A 14,742-nucleotide genomic window follows, 5' to 3' on the forward strand; every position below is an offset into this window, starting at 1 on the left:
ACATGCCTTTTTCCCTTTTGAGGCTTAAATCTCTCACTTTGAAGTCCTCTTTTCAGTGCTTCTGTAAACACATTAAACAAGAGCTGAAGGCATCTGCACAACATCACAGAAACGTCAACAAAGACAATTTATTTCCACCTCTACTTGGCAAAAAAAGGTCAAGAGACCACAATGCATTTGCCATGCCTGTAAAGAAGTAGTTTAGCTTGTCCTCATCACTGGAATCACCATCTCAGTGCAGCTTTTATGATATAAATCTGTGTGTCCATGCAACTAGACAGTTCATACTCCCTCCTTATTGGCATTGTACTCTTTTGTGCATAAAGCTGAATGAATTTGGCACTAAATTGGAAGCCACTTGATATCAGTTAATAGTAAATGATATTTTCTTTGTGTGTTTGGCCCAGTTGGCAGACCTTAAGTGTAGGAGATAAGACATTTTATTCCAACTTTTTAATTTCTCTGTTCTGTTTATTGTAACCCCAAAACTTGATCCAAGAATGAAGCAAACTTTTCTGGCTGTCCAGGAGGAAAAGGTTTCAAAGCTGACAAGTCCATCGACTGCAGTGTCTCCACAAGAGTGCTGTAAAAACAGACCAAGAGCAAAAATTAAAGAAGAAAGAGCTATCCCATAGGAGATTTTTATACAGCTTTCTTTCTACGCATCCATAGGGAATTCTTTAGCATGGAAATATTAAATAAGGATATGTATGGAAAGGAAGAGAATGCACAGAGCAGCAGGCCCCGGGCAGCACTGGCTCGTAGGGAGCATTGCTGAGAACACACTTCCATCAGTTTTCAGAGACAAACTCAACTTTTAAACTTTTTAATCTTCTATGGCTGCAATGCTGCAAGACCGAACAAGATCTCAGGCTCTGCTTCATAAACCATAGGAGGAAATCCATCTTATTTGAACACATGGCAGAGTTCTCCCCTGATCACAGAGCCAGAAAGAACAGCTACATCAATCTGTTACTTGCTATTATCAGGCTGCAAATAAGGCTCAAATGCTTGGCACTGCCCAACACAAAGAAATAAAAATTCCAAAGCTGACAGGAGCACCAAGATGAGTTTAAGAAAAGTGCTCAATTTCAATCAATGCCAGGCCTGGTCTGTTCAGAAAGCTCTTCTGAAACATATGAAACTCTGCTTGCAGGGCAAAGGAACAAGATGTAGACTAAGTAGTGGGAGTTACATTTCTTCTGCCTTCAGTTTAAAAGTCATCTTTTATTTTTAGAGTGGAGTCAATCACAAGAGAAAACAGTAAGGACACAGTCAAAACTAGGAGAAGAAATAAACCCAACAGGAGTCAGGATGAACTCTAAAAAAAGGAGCTAAGGGTTTTGGTGATGGTGAGATTTTTTAATGTGTGGTTTCCTTGTGGGGTGGGTTCTTTTTGGTGTGTTTTTTATTTGGTTGGTTTGGGTTTTTCTCCTGAAGTGACAGGCAGTAGATCTGTGAAACTCCTTGTCAGAGGGTATGGTGGATTCAGAAAGTTTGGTTAAAAGGGCAGCCTGAATAAGTACTTGAAAGAAAAGTACTTAAAATTACTAACCAGATAATATCTGATTTATTAATCCCCCGAATCCAAATGTTTTACTTTTTTTAACCTAAATACATGTTACCTCAAATGGAAAAAAATAATTAGAAGAAGTCGTAGTCAAAAGGCTTGGTAAGTGTGTAAATTACTACCTAGTGTTAGTCTATTCATTCTGGAAAATCTAATATCCAGATGGAGATTACAGAGAAGGATGTACATTTCCTTGTTACATTCTCAGTTCTGCAGTCACGTGGACTGAATGTTCTTGCCCAGCGGGAACAGCCGCAGCAGCTCCATACCTGCAGTTACAGTAGAGGACATAGCCATCTCTGTGGAGCTGTTTGGCCAGCTCAAGCTGATGGTTGTCCATCAGCTTGTCATTTATTACTACTATTAGTGGTTTTCCTTTCTCTAGAGTCTCCAAGCAACTACCAGCACCTACGAGAGAAATAGAAAACATGGTGAGAGATGAAATACCCCCCTACTTGCTGCTGAAACAGGGTGAGAGATGAAATACCCCCCTACTTGCTGCTGAAACAGGGTGAGAGATGAAATACCCCCCTACTTGCTGCTGAAACAGTGTGAGAGATGAAATACCCCCCTACTTGCTGCTGAAACTCGTGAACAACCCAACTCTAGCTGTGGACCTCAGCACTCCCAGCCAGCCCACCCTTGGGCCGGAGAGACTTCATCCCCCGACCTCCCGCAGCCCCAGGAAGCAGCCGGGCTGTACCTGCGTGGCTGATGACCAGGTCTGCGCTCTGCAGGTCCTCAGCCAGCGAGTCCTTGAAGCGGAACACTTCCACCGCCAGGGCCGAGCTGCTGCGGGGCTGCGGCAGCGAGCCCCGGCCCACCTGCAGCACCAGCTTCTGGTACCCGCGGCTCTGCAGCGCCTGCGGGCACGGCACGGGTCAGTGGAGCGGATAACGGGGGGATAACGGCGGTGGGGAGGATGGCGGGGAGGGGGAATGACGGGGAGATGCCGGGTGGGGAGATGGAGAAGAGGGGGATGATTGGGGGGATGACGGGGGTGGAATGAAGGGGATGAGGCGGGGATAGAGAGAGTGTGTGACGGGTGTGCCCAGCTCCCGACTACCCCGGCCCGGCTACCGCTGCCCCGTCCCCGTCCCTCCCCTTCCTCCACCAACACTCCACAGTTCTCCCCGGGTACCCCCGAACCGCTCCGGCCCCCTCAGGCACCGCTGCCAGGACGCGGCAGGGAGGGCGGGCAGCTCGTGGCGCGCAGGCGCCAGCCCCGGGAGGGGAGGGCAGGCCCGGCCCGCGGCCGGGGCCGGTGTTCTCGGCCGGCTGACCTGCAGCGCGGGCGGGGAGCGGGCGGTGGCGATCAGCTCGTCGAAGCTGGTGGTGCCCACGGTGACGAACACGGACTTCATGGCCGCCGGGCCGGGCCGGGCCAGGCCGGGCCGGAACGGAACGGCCGCGGGGCCGCCAGGGGGCGCCGCGCGCCCGCGCAGAGCTCCCGAAATGGCGGCCGGGCTGAGGGGAGGGACGGGCTGAGGGGAGGGAGCGGCCGGGCCGGAACGCCGCCTTCCCTCGCGGGCCCGGCCCTCCCTGGCCCTCCCTGTCCCATGCCCTGGCTTCTCTTCACGAGTTTTCCCCGCCCGTTTCGGCGAGGTTGGTGCCACTGCGCCGTGGGGTTTTCCCCCACGGTGCCACACCAGCAGGGGTGGTGGCCGCTCTGACGAGCCCACTGTCCGGCAGCGTTTAGAGGGGTAGCCAAGACTGTTCGGGTTTTTAGACTTTCAAGGAGGAGAGGTAGAAAGCAAATTTGGAAAGTTTTGGCCTCCACGTGTTATTTCAGCATTGGGGACCCACATAACTCATGGTCTGGGTGTGTTCAGAAGTGCCATTGCCAGAGCAGGGCCACAGCCACCTTCCCTTTACAGGCTGATGCTGGCCCAAGCCTCCCACAGCACTTACTGGGGGAGTAACACTTTAACTTCTACCCCAGAATTATGAATATTAAATGTGTTAACACAGTTATGAATACTAAATTTGTTAAATGTGTTCACTGAAGAGTAAGAATGACCCCTGAACAGTTGCACAAACCAAGCTGGCAGTTTTGTTTCTTAATAGTAAATGTAACACATTGCACAATTTGCTACAAAGGTAAACCAATATTAGACATCTAAATCTATTTATTCCCTGAATTAAATTCAACAGATGAGGTCACAACTGTATACACAGTTGTGTATACAGGGTGCTGGAAGAAGGATGAAGCTGTCTTGAGGAAACCTCTGATTGCCATGTTAATGCCTTGTTCACAGAGCTCATTAGCCCCCTGTTGTTTTCATTTAGCATAATGAGCCACGCTGAAATGTATTTATTTTTTGATTAAAGCAAGTAGTGCTGACAGCAGACACTGAGGGAAAAATGCAGTAGAACAAAACAATATTGTTGTCCTGAATGCACAGGGACATAGGGGCTTTGCCCAGGCTCATCCATCTCCTGCTGTTGTCCCTCAGGAAAAGGAACGTGGGAGCTGAGGGTGGCCACAACACAAGCCAGGTAAAGACCTCACCGACAGGGCAGTAACAGGTCCAGTGGCCATCCAGCAAAGACATGGACACAATGTCAGCCCAGGAAACCCAAGCAGCAGTTCAGGAATAGAATTAGCAGCAAAAACACCCACACGTCACCTCTGTCATCCCAGCATGAGAAGGACATGGTTTGGTAGGTTCAGAGGAGGACCACAAAGAGGCTCAGGGGCTGGAACACCTCTCCTGGGAAGATAGGCTGCGAGAGCTCAGTGTATTCAGCCTGGAGAAGAGAAGGCTCCAGGGAGACCTTAGAATCCCTTCCAGTGCTTAAAGGGGCTCCAAGAGAGAGCTGGACCTTGAACAAGGGCCTGGAGTGACAGGACAAAGGGGAATGGCTTTAAACTGAAAAAGGGCAGATTTAGACTGGATATTGAGAATTAATTCTTCACTGTGAGGGTGGTGAGGCCCTGGCACAGGGTGCCCAGAGAAGCTGTGGCTGCCCCTGGAACCCTGGAAGTGTCCAAGGCCAGGCTGGACAGGGCTTGGAGCAGCCTGGGATAGTGGAAGGTGTCCCTGCCCATGGCAGAGAGTTAAAACTGGACGAACTTTAAGGTCCTTGCAAACCCAGCCCATTCTATGGTTCTGTTTAAACTGCAAGGTTAAATAAAGTCCCTGTCCAAGAGTGTGAGTGGAAGCCCCAGCTGAGACTGGTCATGGCAATTAGGACCTATTACTGCAGTCAGGGCCCTGACAGCTGTTAGACAAGAAGGTAGATTTGGGATGAAAAGGAAAATGATACATTTTTCAAGTGTTGGAGATGAGGTTCAGCACCTGGTAAAGGACAGGATAATTAAATGTTAGAGGTTTTGGTTGGTTTTTTTTCTGTGTGTCACTGAAAGTCAGTGTCCTCTGCAGCTAGCACTTCCAGCTTCATGCTGTATAGGGGCTAGAAGAAAAAATATTCACGTGTAAAATTGCAGGGACTTAAATTTGTATTGGAGGTTTCACAGGAGGATACATTCCACTTGCACATTGAATCAGGCTTGTTAGGGTGATTTTAAATGGAAGAGAAAAAGGAAAACCATCCATTAAGGGACTCAATTTCACATTAATTTGTACCTGCTGTTTTAATTAGAAGTTGTATAGGGCATAAGTAAAATTTTGCCCATGAGTGCTTATGCTGTGGTCTGTGAGAACTACAGATCACTCTCACAATGAGGTACTTGGAGCTGATCCTGTGCAGTTTTAAGGCAGGTAGAGGTCATGTAATCCAGGCTTGGTGCTGTGCCTTGTTTCATTGCTGCCTCTGCCCTGTGTTCCTATAGATAAACCACACAGTGGTCACAGAACTGACCTGGCGGTGATTTGTTTGCGGTTAGATCAGCTCACTGGGCTGCACAAGCAGCACTACCAGCACAAGGGAGGTGGCAGAGCTGTGGTGCATTGGATTTAGTCTGTTTTAAAAGCTGGGGGATTGCACCTCCATTCACCCTTTTGTTGTCATAAGCTGCAATCTTATGTGGCTCAGGCAGCTGAGTGCCTGTAGTTTTTGGGGCAAACCTTGTGTGAACCTAGCCCTGCTTGGGCTGGGCAGTCTCTCTTTGCAGTGCCAGTTGTCTCTGTCCAATCTGTATGTGTGTGATATTATCAGGGACAGCCCAGAAACAGGAGCTCAATCTGACATAATGTGGTCCTGGACCCCAGGGAGCAGCTAGGACAGGGCTGAAATGGAAAATAGTATCTCCTGAGAGCTTGCTCCCATCTGTGCTTTATAGGGCTTAATTTATATTCTGATATTTTCTTCTTGTGACAACAACTGGGCGAGAAAGTGAAGATGTCATGAGTGCAAGCTGGTTTTTGTTGAGAGAAGAATGACGTATCCCTCCCCTCTTCTCCTTAGCTGATATTTGGAGTGTTTCTGGATGCCTCAGTTTTGAGCACTGTCGCTTTGTATTCACTTCAGCTTGCCACAATTTGCCCAGAAACCTCTATAATTATATTATTCAGGGGTAAGAAGGTGAATGAAAATAAACTAGTCAGCTCACATCTTTGTTTCTGAAAACTACATCCTGCCTTCAGTTTGCTCTTAAAGTCTAAAGGCTGACCCACAACTGTGGAGATAAAACTCTGATGACCCTTGAAATGCATGGGCCACAGTGTATCAAATAATGAATCATTAAAAAATATACACCAATAGGAAGGCAGGAAACCTGTATGAGTCTACAAACTTTGATTTTCTCTGGAGGAAAAAAAAGACAATGACTGGCTAGTTATTGACTTTCCTTTCCCTTGTATTTTGTACACAGATTGATTCTCCATATGGCTTGTGATATAATGCTGCAGTGGATGACATGAAGCACAGGAGAGCAATTAGACTTCTCCACACTAAATTTATGTTATATTTCAGTACTTTCTCTACGTTTATAAATGTGCAAAAAGAGTAAAGGTAGTCTTATTGCTCTTTCCAATTTGCTTTATATAAATCTGAACTGAAAAAATACTTTATTCCTTTTCCTCTCATTGAGGTGTAGTGCTGTACCTTTGAGGGTTGGTATTTTTGTTACTGTAGGGAGCTTTGAAAATCAGATGGAGGATCTTTTGGGGAATAACTCCTTCATATTACTGTGATTCAGAGATGCTTGGCCTGGGAAAATAACAGAGTAGCACTTGTCAGGCAAATGTCCATTTGAAATATTTCATCACATTTCTACATCCTTTGAATTGTGTCTTTGTGGGCATGTTATTTAACAGCTGGATTGACACAAAGGCTCAGGCTGACTGGAGACAGGGAGATGTTGGATCACCTCCTCTTGGGGCTGACTGGCAGAAGACAGACACCAGACAGACACACAGACACTGGCAGAAGCACATGGAGGAACTCTTCTGACTAAATATCTAATGTGTGGAGAGGAAGAAGAGGCTGTGGCTTAGCCGGAATGAATGTCCACCTTCCACCAACTCTCATGGATTTTTCTGAATTTTGCCACATTTTGTGGTGTACCTTGAAGCTCCTGGTTCTGGAATTTTGGAATCACAGTTTTTAAGGGCTTGTGTTTCTGAAGAAGAGACAGAAAACCACTCAGTTAAGGCCCTGAAGACAATGTTTGTTAGCGATCTATAACTATGTATCTGTTTGTTACTGCTGTTCTGCTTCATATTTAAACAATGTAATGATTCACGAAAACCTGAGCTTCAGGAAGCCGAGAAAGTAAAGTGCTGCTGGCCTTTGCTCTCCCGTGAAGCAGGAGGGCATCTCTACGCTGGGACACAGCACATGCTGAGTTTCAATCCTTGTTACAGGGACTGTGGCTCGGCTCATTTGTACCAGCCCTGGAGCTGGATCCTTACTGATGCTCAAGGCCTCTGCTAGTTTTCTGTCATAAATGAAATGCTCACCTTAAAGAACCAAATGGCCTTCATATCAAATAAATAAAATTTCTCAAAGCTGGCAATTTTCAGTAGTGTTTGGGTTATTGGGAGATTAAAGAAAATAATTTGAAGAGCGGTGGCAAACCAGGCCAGTATGCAGAGGCAGGAGGGAGTCTGAGGTCTGTTGCAAGGAGCACTCAGTGTTGTGATGTCTCCTGGCAACTGGTCCCCTCAGCTCCCCTGGGATCCTGCTCCTTGCTGTCTGTGGAAGACACTCACCACCATTCCTGCCTGCTGGCCACCAGCACACACCTCCACAGCAGCCCACTGCGTGAACACCCTGCCGCTTCATATTCCTGCATAATCCCTCTGACAACCAAATCTATTAAAAATTCATTTTCATCCAGGCAAATCAGACTCCCTGAAATCAATTGAGCTTTGTTCTCTGAGGGCAGCTTGTGCTGGTGCAAATATAATCAAATCCTGAGGTGCCTTGCATGCATTTTTACAAGCACTGAGATGGAATTCATGTTTCAATTATTCTTTTTGATGTGCATTTTTAAAGGAAATTAGAATAATATGCCCAAGTAAACCAACAGTTTTAGATCTTTAGGAAGAAACTCCAAGTGATCCTAATTCCTTTTCCCAGACAGTCCCAATTATGCAAGTACATACAAATATCTCTGTTTGCTATGCAGCATAAAAATAGGTAAGGAGGAGGTGAACCCAGGGTGAACTCAGACTAAATTTCACTTCTGTCCATTTGCCTGCTGTTCTCCAGAAGCTGGCTCGAGACAGCAGCAATTTATGTAGACAGTTTGAATTGTTCTCCAGAAGTATCCAGGGACTCCTAAGTCAGTCCACCGATGAAGTAAATGGATTTTGGAAATATGTAGATTTGCTGAAAATGCCCTACAATTAATGAAAAGCTGCTCTAATTCTGCCAGAAAAGCAAAGGGCTGTTGGGCAGACGTGAGCAGTGGTGTTTACACCAGGAGAGGGCTGCCTGCCTTCACTGCAGTGAGGGCACCCAGCCTGCAGGCTCCATTTTGCTCCATCTTTCCTGCACTGCATTAGCATCTTCCCATTTGCAAAGCTTGTTTTTAATTGCCCAGCTGCCTCTCAGAACCAAAGAGAAACAGTGGAAGCATTTGAGGTTCACTTCCCAGCCGACCAACAGCCACAGCCAACACAGATCCGCTCAAGGTCTGAAAATCCAGTGATGTTTCATGGACTGAAGCTACCTGTTTGCAGCCCGTCCTGTTCAGAGGATCTGTGCCCTCTGCATCAGATGTTGTTTTGCAACAGCAGTAGGGGTGCTAAAAGCAGTGACAGCCATGATCCATTTCTCTCTGCTGTTTGTTTGTGCTAACAAGATGATAGCTTATTATTTACAAGCAGTCTAGTTTCCATTAGACATTAGGGATCACAGCAGCCACAAGATACTCAGCAAAACCACTGAGCTCAATTTGGAGATTCTTTAACAGCTCTGGGCCACCAGGTTTTCTGTGTGCCTGATATACAGCATACACTGAGAAGAATCAATACCAGAAACATCTTTGCATGCATTTCCTGTTTATGGCCTTCTTTTTATCACCAGAAATGCTAGAAATGTTTTATGCAGAGGCAAACCAGGAGGTTAATGGTATGCAGAGAATTTCACAAAGATGGAAAATTATGGCTTTTATTTTTTAATGTTCTAAGGATATATGCAGAGAGACATGTAAGAGAGATCTAAAGTCATATTTACACCTGGAAAACTGTTTTGAGTGTGTGTGCATGTGTACTTTACAAATAAATCCTATTATTTAGGTATCAACATATACTGGTGAATCTTCTTTCAGGATTTCTTGTGTCATAATTCCAGGATAACATTAAGCTGTTTAAAATAAATAATCATTCTACAACTCGCTGGGAAATACTGGACCAGATTCATCCCAGGTATGACTGAACTGGCTTAGATCTAAATCAGAGCTCGGTGTTACATTTGGGAGAGCCATTATTACTGCATGCACTAATGTCAAAACAAGAATATTTTTCATCTTGCCTCTAGTGAAAGCTTCTGAACTCAAATTAGTCCTGTTTGCTTCACCCTTTCGCACACTTATGCATGGCCTGTACTTCCATACACAGTAATCCTCCTTTTCCTTTTCCTTTTCCTTTTCCTTTTCCTTTTCCTTTTCCTTTTCCTTTTCCTTTTCCTTTTCCTTTTCCTTTTCCTTTTCCTTTTCCTTTTCCTTTTCCTTTTCCTTTTCCTTTTCCTTTTCCTTTTCCTTTTTCCTGCTGAAACCAAGAGCTGTTCAGCTGCTGAATGTTTGTGTTCATTAAACGGGGCTTTGTGTACCAAGGTTTCCTGTGCCATCTTAAAATGGTGAATCATGGTTAAATCTCTCCAAAAGAAGGGCCTTGGGTTTGTTTTTTTGATTTGTAAGTGTATCACAGATTGGGCTGAGGGTAGACTGAAGCCCTAAATCTGTTGAAAAGTGGGGTGAAGCATGGCAGATGTACAGACAGGTCAGCTTCATGTGCCTGGCTTGGAAGGTGGAACAATTAAAGCTGAAACATTCTTCACCCTTCGCAGCACGGTCCACGTTTCATCCTCTTGGTAATGGCTCTGAGGTTTCAGTGTGGGTATGGGCAGCTGGCCATCAGAAATTGGACTGAGGACCCTTCAGGCTGCTGGGCCACCGTTGTGTAGAACAGCATCAGGTTGCTGTCAGACAATGCTGAACTTGACCCAATGCCTTTGCCATGAAGCAAATGATGTTCCTTTTCTGTCCCTTATCAAGGGGATAGAATTGTGTGGCAGCACCTGCACTTACATGTTGACACTTGTGGCATAAGTAGTACAATAAATTAATTTTTCCAAAGGTAATGAGCTTGATATTAAAGAAATTATTCATGCCTAAGATCAAAAGGAAGTGTCTTCTGAAGGAGTGTCCCATGTCCCTCCAGGGCCTTAGATTTCTGTCATCATAGGCAAAATCATTCCCTTTGGTTTCTCTGAACCTGGAATTTTATTTTTTATTTTGTGAGGCAGTGACTTGGTGAGGATTCAGGTAAAATCTTCATTGATTCTGAGATTGGTATTACACAAGGTACTGCTGGGATACAGTGGTCCCTTACTGTTTTCTGTTTATGAACAACCTACCCCAAGGTGCTAATTAGCTGGAGGAGTTGCATGTACACAGAGCGTGGTTTGTTCCTCTGTAAAAATACATTTGGCTTGTGACTTGGCTTAATTGTGAACATCCTGTGTTTTCTGAAATCAGCAAGGTAATAGCAAGAATTTGTGAGACTGGTATTTTTCACCTACAACCAATTTACAAATATTTGGTTAATTCTTAATAACAACTATCCTCAATAAGGGTTTGTTAGATGCAAGAAACACATTTAAATATTTTTGTTTATCTTCCACAAAATCTGGCCACATCTTGTTTGCACTCAATGAGATCTATTCTTGGGGGTTGGTACCTTAGTTCTCTGGTTGTCATCAGCTATTTTCTTGTCCCAGGTGCTGTGCAGGCTGGAAGAAATTCTTCTGTGTGCCTTACTTTGACAAACAAGTATAATTTGTGCCATGCCAGGTGTTTGTGCTTTGACTTCAAGGGTGCCTCAACAAACACGAGGCAAAGCATGGCTGGTTGTAATCTGTGGCTTCTGAGATTAGGTACTGCAGATGCCTTAAACTGATCTTAAGTTTTATTTTGCTCAGAGGAAGAAGGTTCACATCAGACTCAGATGAAAGTCTTGAAGATATTTGTGGGTTCTAGATAATAATGATATATCAGTTTTAAATTGAACTCTGTGCTTCAGAAGTGGCTGCAAGAGGAGGAACCAGCATGATCTCCATGGGTTTATGTAACAAAAATGAACACCAATTACAGTGCATTTTTTCCACTGGGACTTAGCCCATCATTTTGTCTAATTATGGTATGAATCCCACAATGGAGAAACTCTTCTTCTGTAAAGAACTAATTCCCCCTAGAAATGCTAAAAATCTTAAAGAACTCCAATTATAATGAATTTTGCAATAGACAAAGAGAGGCTGTGCCAGCCACAGGAAAAAAAAAAGAAACAAACAAAGCCCCCCCAAAAAAACCCCAAAAACAACAACAACAATAAAAACAAACAAACAAAAAACAAACAAACAAAAAAAACAAAAAAAAAAAAAAACCAAAACAAAACAAAACAGAAAAACATGAAGGACTAGCCTGGAGACAAAGAACGTGTAATGGTTTGTATAAATTTCTCTCATACTTTATCTAGGCTTGTACTAAATAAAATGACTGATCTATGAAATGCTACTGTCAAGTGATTGCTGATGGATTTATTGACCTACAATCAAGGAGTATTGCTGGATTAGAGAAATTTGGGAAGAAAATGGCTGAAAACATGTTCTACACCAGTAAGAAATTCTGAGACCACGAGACAAGTGGTTCTGTCACCAGGCATGTTACATCCCAGAATGGTTTGCCTGTGGTCAAGAAGGGAAAAACTCTGATTTCCTCACTCGCACCCCTATTCTTCAGCCCAAGTTCCAGCATTGATTTGATTGGATTTCTGCAGAGAGAAGAGCTGCAAGGCTTCTTTGGCACAACGGAGGATGAAAATGACAAGGATTAGGCTGTGGTCACTCGGGGATGAAACTCCACATACACATATTTTATTTTGCCTGATGTTGTCTTATGAGTTTAAAACCAGCAATATTAAATAAAGAGGCAATGTTTAATATTGAAATTGCCTTCCCCAGCTGTCTGGTGAAATTGAATCCAAACTCTTATTTTCCTTCAGTAGAATGCAATATATGTTCATACTTCATAACACTGACTCACTTACAAGAAAGAATAAACAGCCTTCCCCAGAGCAAGACTGCATTTATTTACAGACTGCTCTGCTAAAAAAAACCTCAACCAAATAATGATTACTGCTGAGAGATGATACCTTGGGAAGTGAAAACCTGGTACAGCTGGATCTAATCATGTGAGGGAGTGACAACAGCTCTCACGGCTTCCTGGCTGTAGGGATGTTTGTCATGTTTGTCTTTCCTTCAAGGAAACTATTGAGAGAATTTATACACCCAGAAAGACAAAACTTTGCAACTCTCAGATCTTCCTGCTTCAATAACACTGAACTCAAACCATGTAGGAGCAGTCCAGGGAGAACTGGTTGTTTTCTCCTTGTTTTACCTTTAAATTACATTCAGAGATTTTATCTAGATAATTCCTTGCTCTCAGTTTCCTGTGTTCTGTGAGTGGTTGTCACGGTGATGTGCCAAGGTAAAGGGAAGGAGCAGCCCATGGAATGTGCACAGGGGCAAACTGGGCACAGCCAAGCAGCATTTCCTGAACCTGACCTCAGTGGAAGGGGCTGCTCGTCCAAAAAGATTTTCAAAGCAGGGCACAGCAAGAAAAAGCAGACTCATGGTCTGTCTGCATTCCCAAGTCCTAGGCTGGCACTCCAGCTTGGACTCCTGCATTTGGTTTGGCTGTTTCTGGTTTCTCAGCATCTGCTGCCTGCTGAGAGGGAGGTCACATTGCTCTAAAGTGAGAAATGACTGGTCTTTTTGTCTGATGTACCCTAGCATGTATTTTTACGTTCTATGAACATCGCTGGCACTCTGCTGCGATTCATGCCTGTGATTTACTGTGTGGCTGTTGTGTCTGGATTCAGCAGGATCATGAGTAAAACAGTAGGAGAAAGCTACAGTCACACATCCATCCACAACAGACCTTCCTTGGCCTTGCACATCTTATATGGATTAATATTCTCTGTGTCATGGGTGCTTGTGTGCCTGCATAAACTGGACACTCTGACCTAAAGTTTTCATGGTATCTTGCTCTGTCCCCTGCTCTTGAAGTGTGAATAATTCTTGTGTTCTCAAGTTTCCTCAGGAGGATTAAAAAAAAAAAAAAGAGGCAACACTGCTGAACTAATCAGTATTCATAAGATGGAAAGGCTTATCTGAGCTTTTAAGTGGCAGAAGTGACACCAAATGCAAAGGTGTTGTCTACAAGCTTTGTGTCTGAACTGTGACTTGCTCATGGATATGGAAAGCAGCTTTCTAGAGAAAGGCCTTCAAGACATCCTACTGCCTGCCTCAAAGTGTGATAAACTATTCCTAATCTCGTTGTAATTGCTGTTGTCCAGCATGGACCTTGAAGGCACTGAATTTCCACAAAAGCAGTTTCCTTTTGGGGACACTGTAAGAATTTGAAGCCAGCAAAATTCATTGAAAAAGTTGAAATAGAACAAATTCTCACCTAGGCTAAGTATACACTCACTCTGTCAGCATTTATTTTCCAAATTACTTTGCAGCAAATTATTATTCATCTGAGCAGTGTGAGTGGAGGGAAGCAGGTCAGCAGAACAATGATGTATCTATAGTAAATTGATGGATAGTTACCAGCAAAAGTCAAACAAAGGAAAAGCAGCCTCAGCACTCTGATCCCAGGGGTTTCTTTCTTCCTGAGAAGCTTGCAGAAGTGCATGTGGAGAATACTGCTGTGCTGTATTATCTGTTACCCATCCCTTCAGTGTTGGTCATGCTCTGAAACAATAAACAGCTTGGGAATTCAGCCCAGCATTAGCCCAAACCAGGTGCATTCAGGGTGCTTCCCGCTTTCCTCTGTTTTGTTGGACACAAACAAGAAGAAGAAGTCACATTTCTTCCCCTCTAGGTGCCAACACGAAGTGCAAACTGGTCTGGTGTTCCCATCCTGACAGAGTCAGTGCTGAAAGGGCTGTTGGGAGCTTTCCCAGGGTGTGAAAGCATGAAAAATTTGTGAACAACAGCAAACCCACGTCATTTTAATTCTGCAGTGACAAGCTGTAAGATTTGCCACTGAGTCCACTGCAGCAACCTCACCCCAGGCCAGATTTGAGCTTCCTGGGGTATTATGTGCTGGTCCTGCCACACAAACTTGGGCAGGACTTTGTCACCTAAAGATTATGGAGTAACATGACAAAAAGTGCTGCGTGTTAACTGCTGTGAGCATCAATTAGTTTGAATTAGGAGGGCTAAGGCATAAGGAGTACACTGGAAACACCCACTTGTCAGCTGTGGGCCAAAGACAGAATTCTGGTATGGGAAGAAGAATGGGGAGCTGGAGGATGCCAAAGCCTGTGGTACACTCAAATCCAGCTCATGCTCTGTGTTTTCCTGTAGAGTTTTGAGTTTCCCAGTGGAGCACTTGCTTGCCCACACAGTTCAAAGGGTAGCCCAGGGCCAGTTTGCTTCCAAATCTCCCCTGCATTGCCAGGAAGAGCTTCTCTGCCTGTTTTTTGCTCACACATGTGGGGCACACAGAAATATCCCAGACAGGTCCTACT

The 14,742-nt window shown here is 44.6% G+C and overlaps 1 protein-coding gene across 2 annotated transcripts; it reads right to left on the reverse strand.

The window, feature by feature from the left end:
- Window positions 1–110: 110 nt before the first annotated feature.
- Window positions 111–3,040, reverse strand: LOC137482701 (UDP-N-acetylglucosamine transferase subunit ALG13-like). 2 transcript variants are annotated; one of them, XM_068205218.1, is made up of 4 exons: window positions 2,854–3,040; window positions 2,274–2,433; window positions 1,840–1,978; window positions 111–583 (listed from the first exon to the last, which is right to left on the reverse strand). In XM_068205218.1, the coding sequence occupies exons 1-4, from the start codon at window positions 2,932–2,934 to the stop codon at window positions 472–474; spliced, it is 492 nt and encodes a 163-aa protein (XP_068061319.1). In that variant the 5' UTR covers window positions 2,935–3,040; the 3' UTR covers window positions 111–471. The 2 variants fall into 2 exon arrangements, with proteins under 2 accessions (XP_068061319.1, XP_068061320.1); XM_068205219.1 differs by lacking the exon at window positions 2,274–2,433 and having other exon boundaries at window positions 2,854–3,001.
- Window positions 3,041–14,742: the final 11,702 nt, after the last annotated feature.

This window comes from Anomalospiza imberbis, chromosome 14 (genome assembly GCF_031753505.1).
Source record: "Anomalospiza imberbis isolate Cuckoo-Finch-1a 21T00152 chromosome 14, ASM3175350v1, whole genome shotgun sequence".
In the NCBI taxonomy this organism is placed as follows: Eukaryota; Metazoa; Chordata; class Aves; order Passeriformes; family Viduidae; genus Anomalospiza; species Anomalospiza imberbis.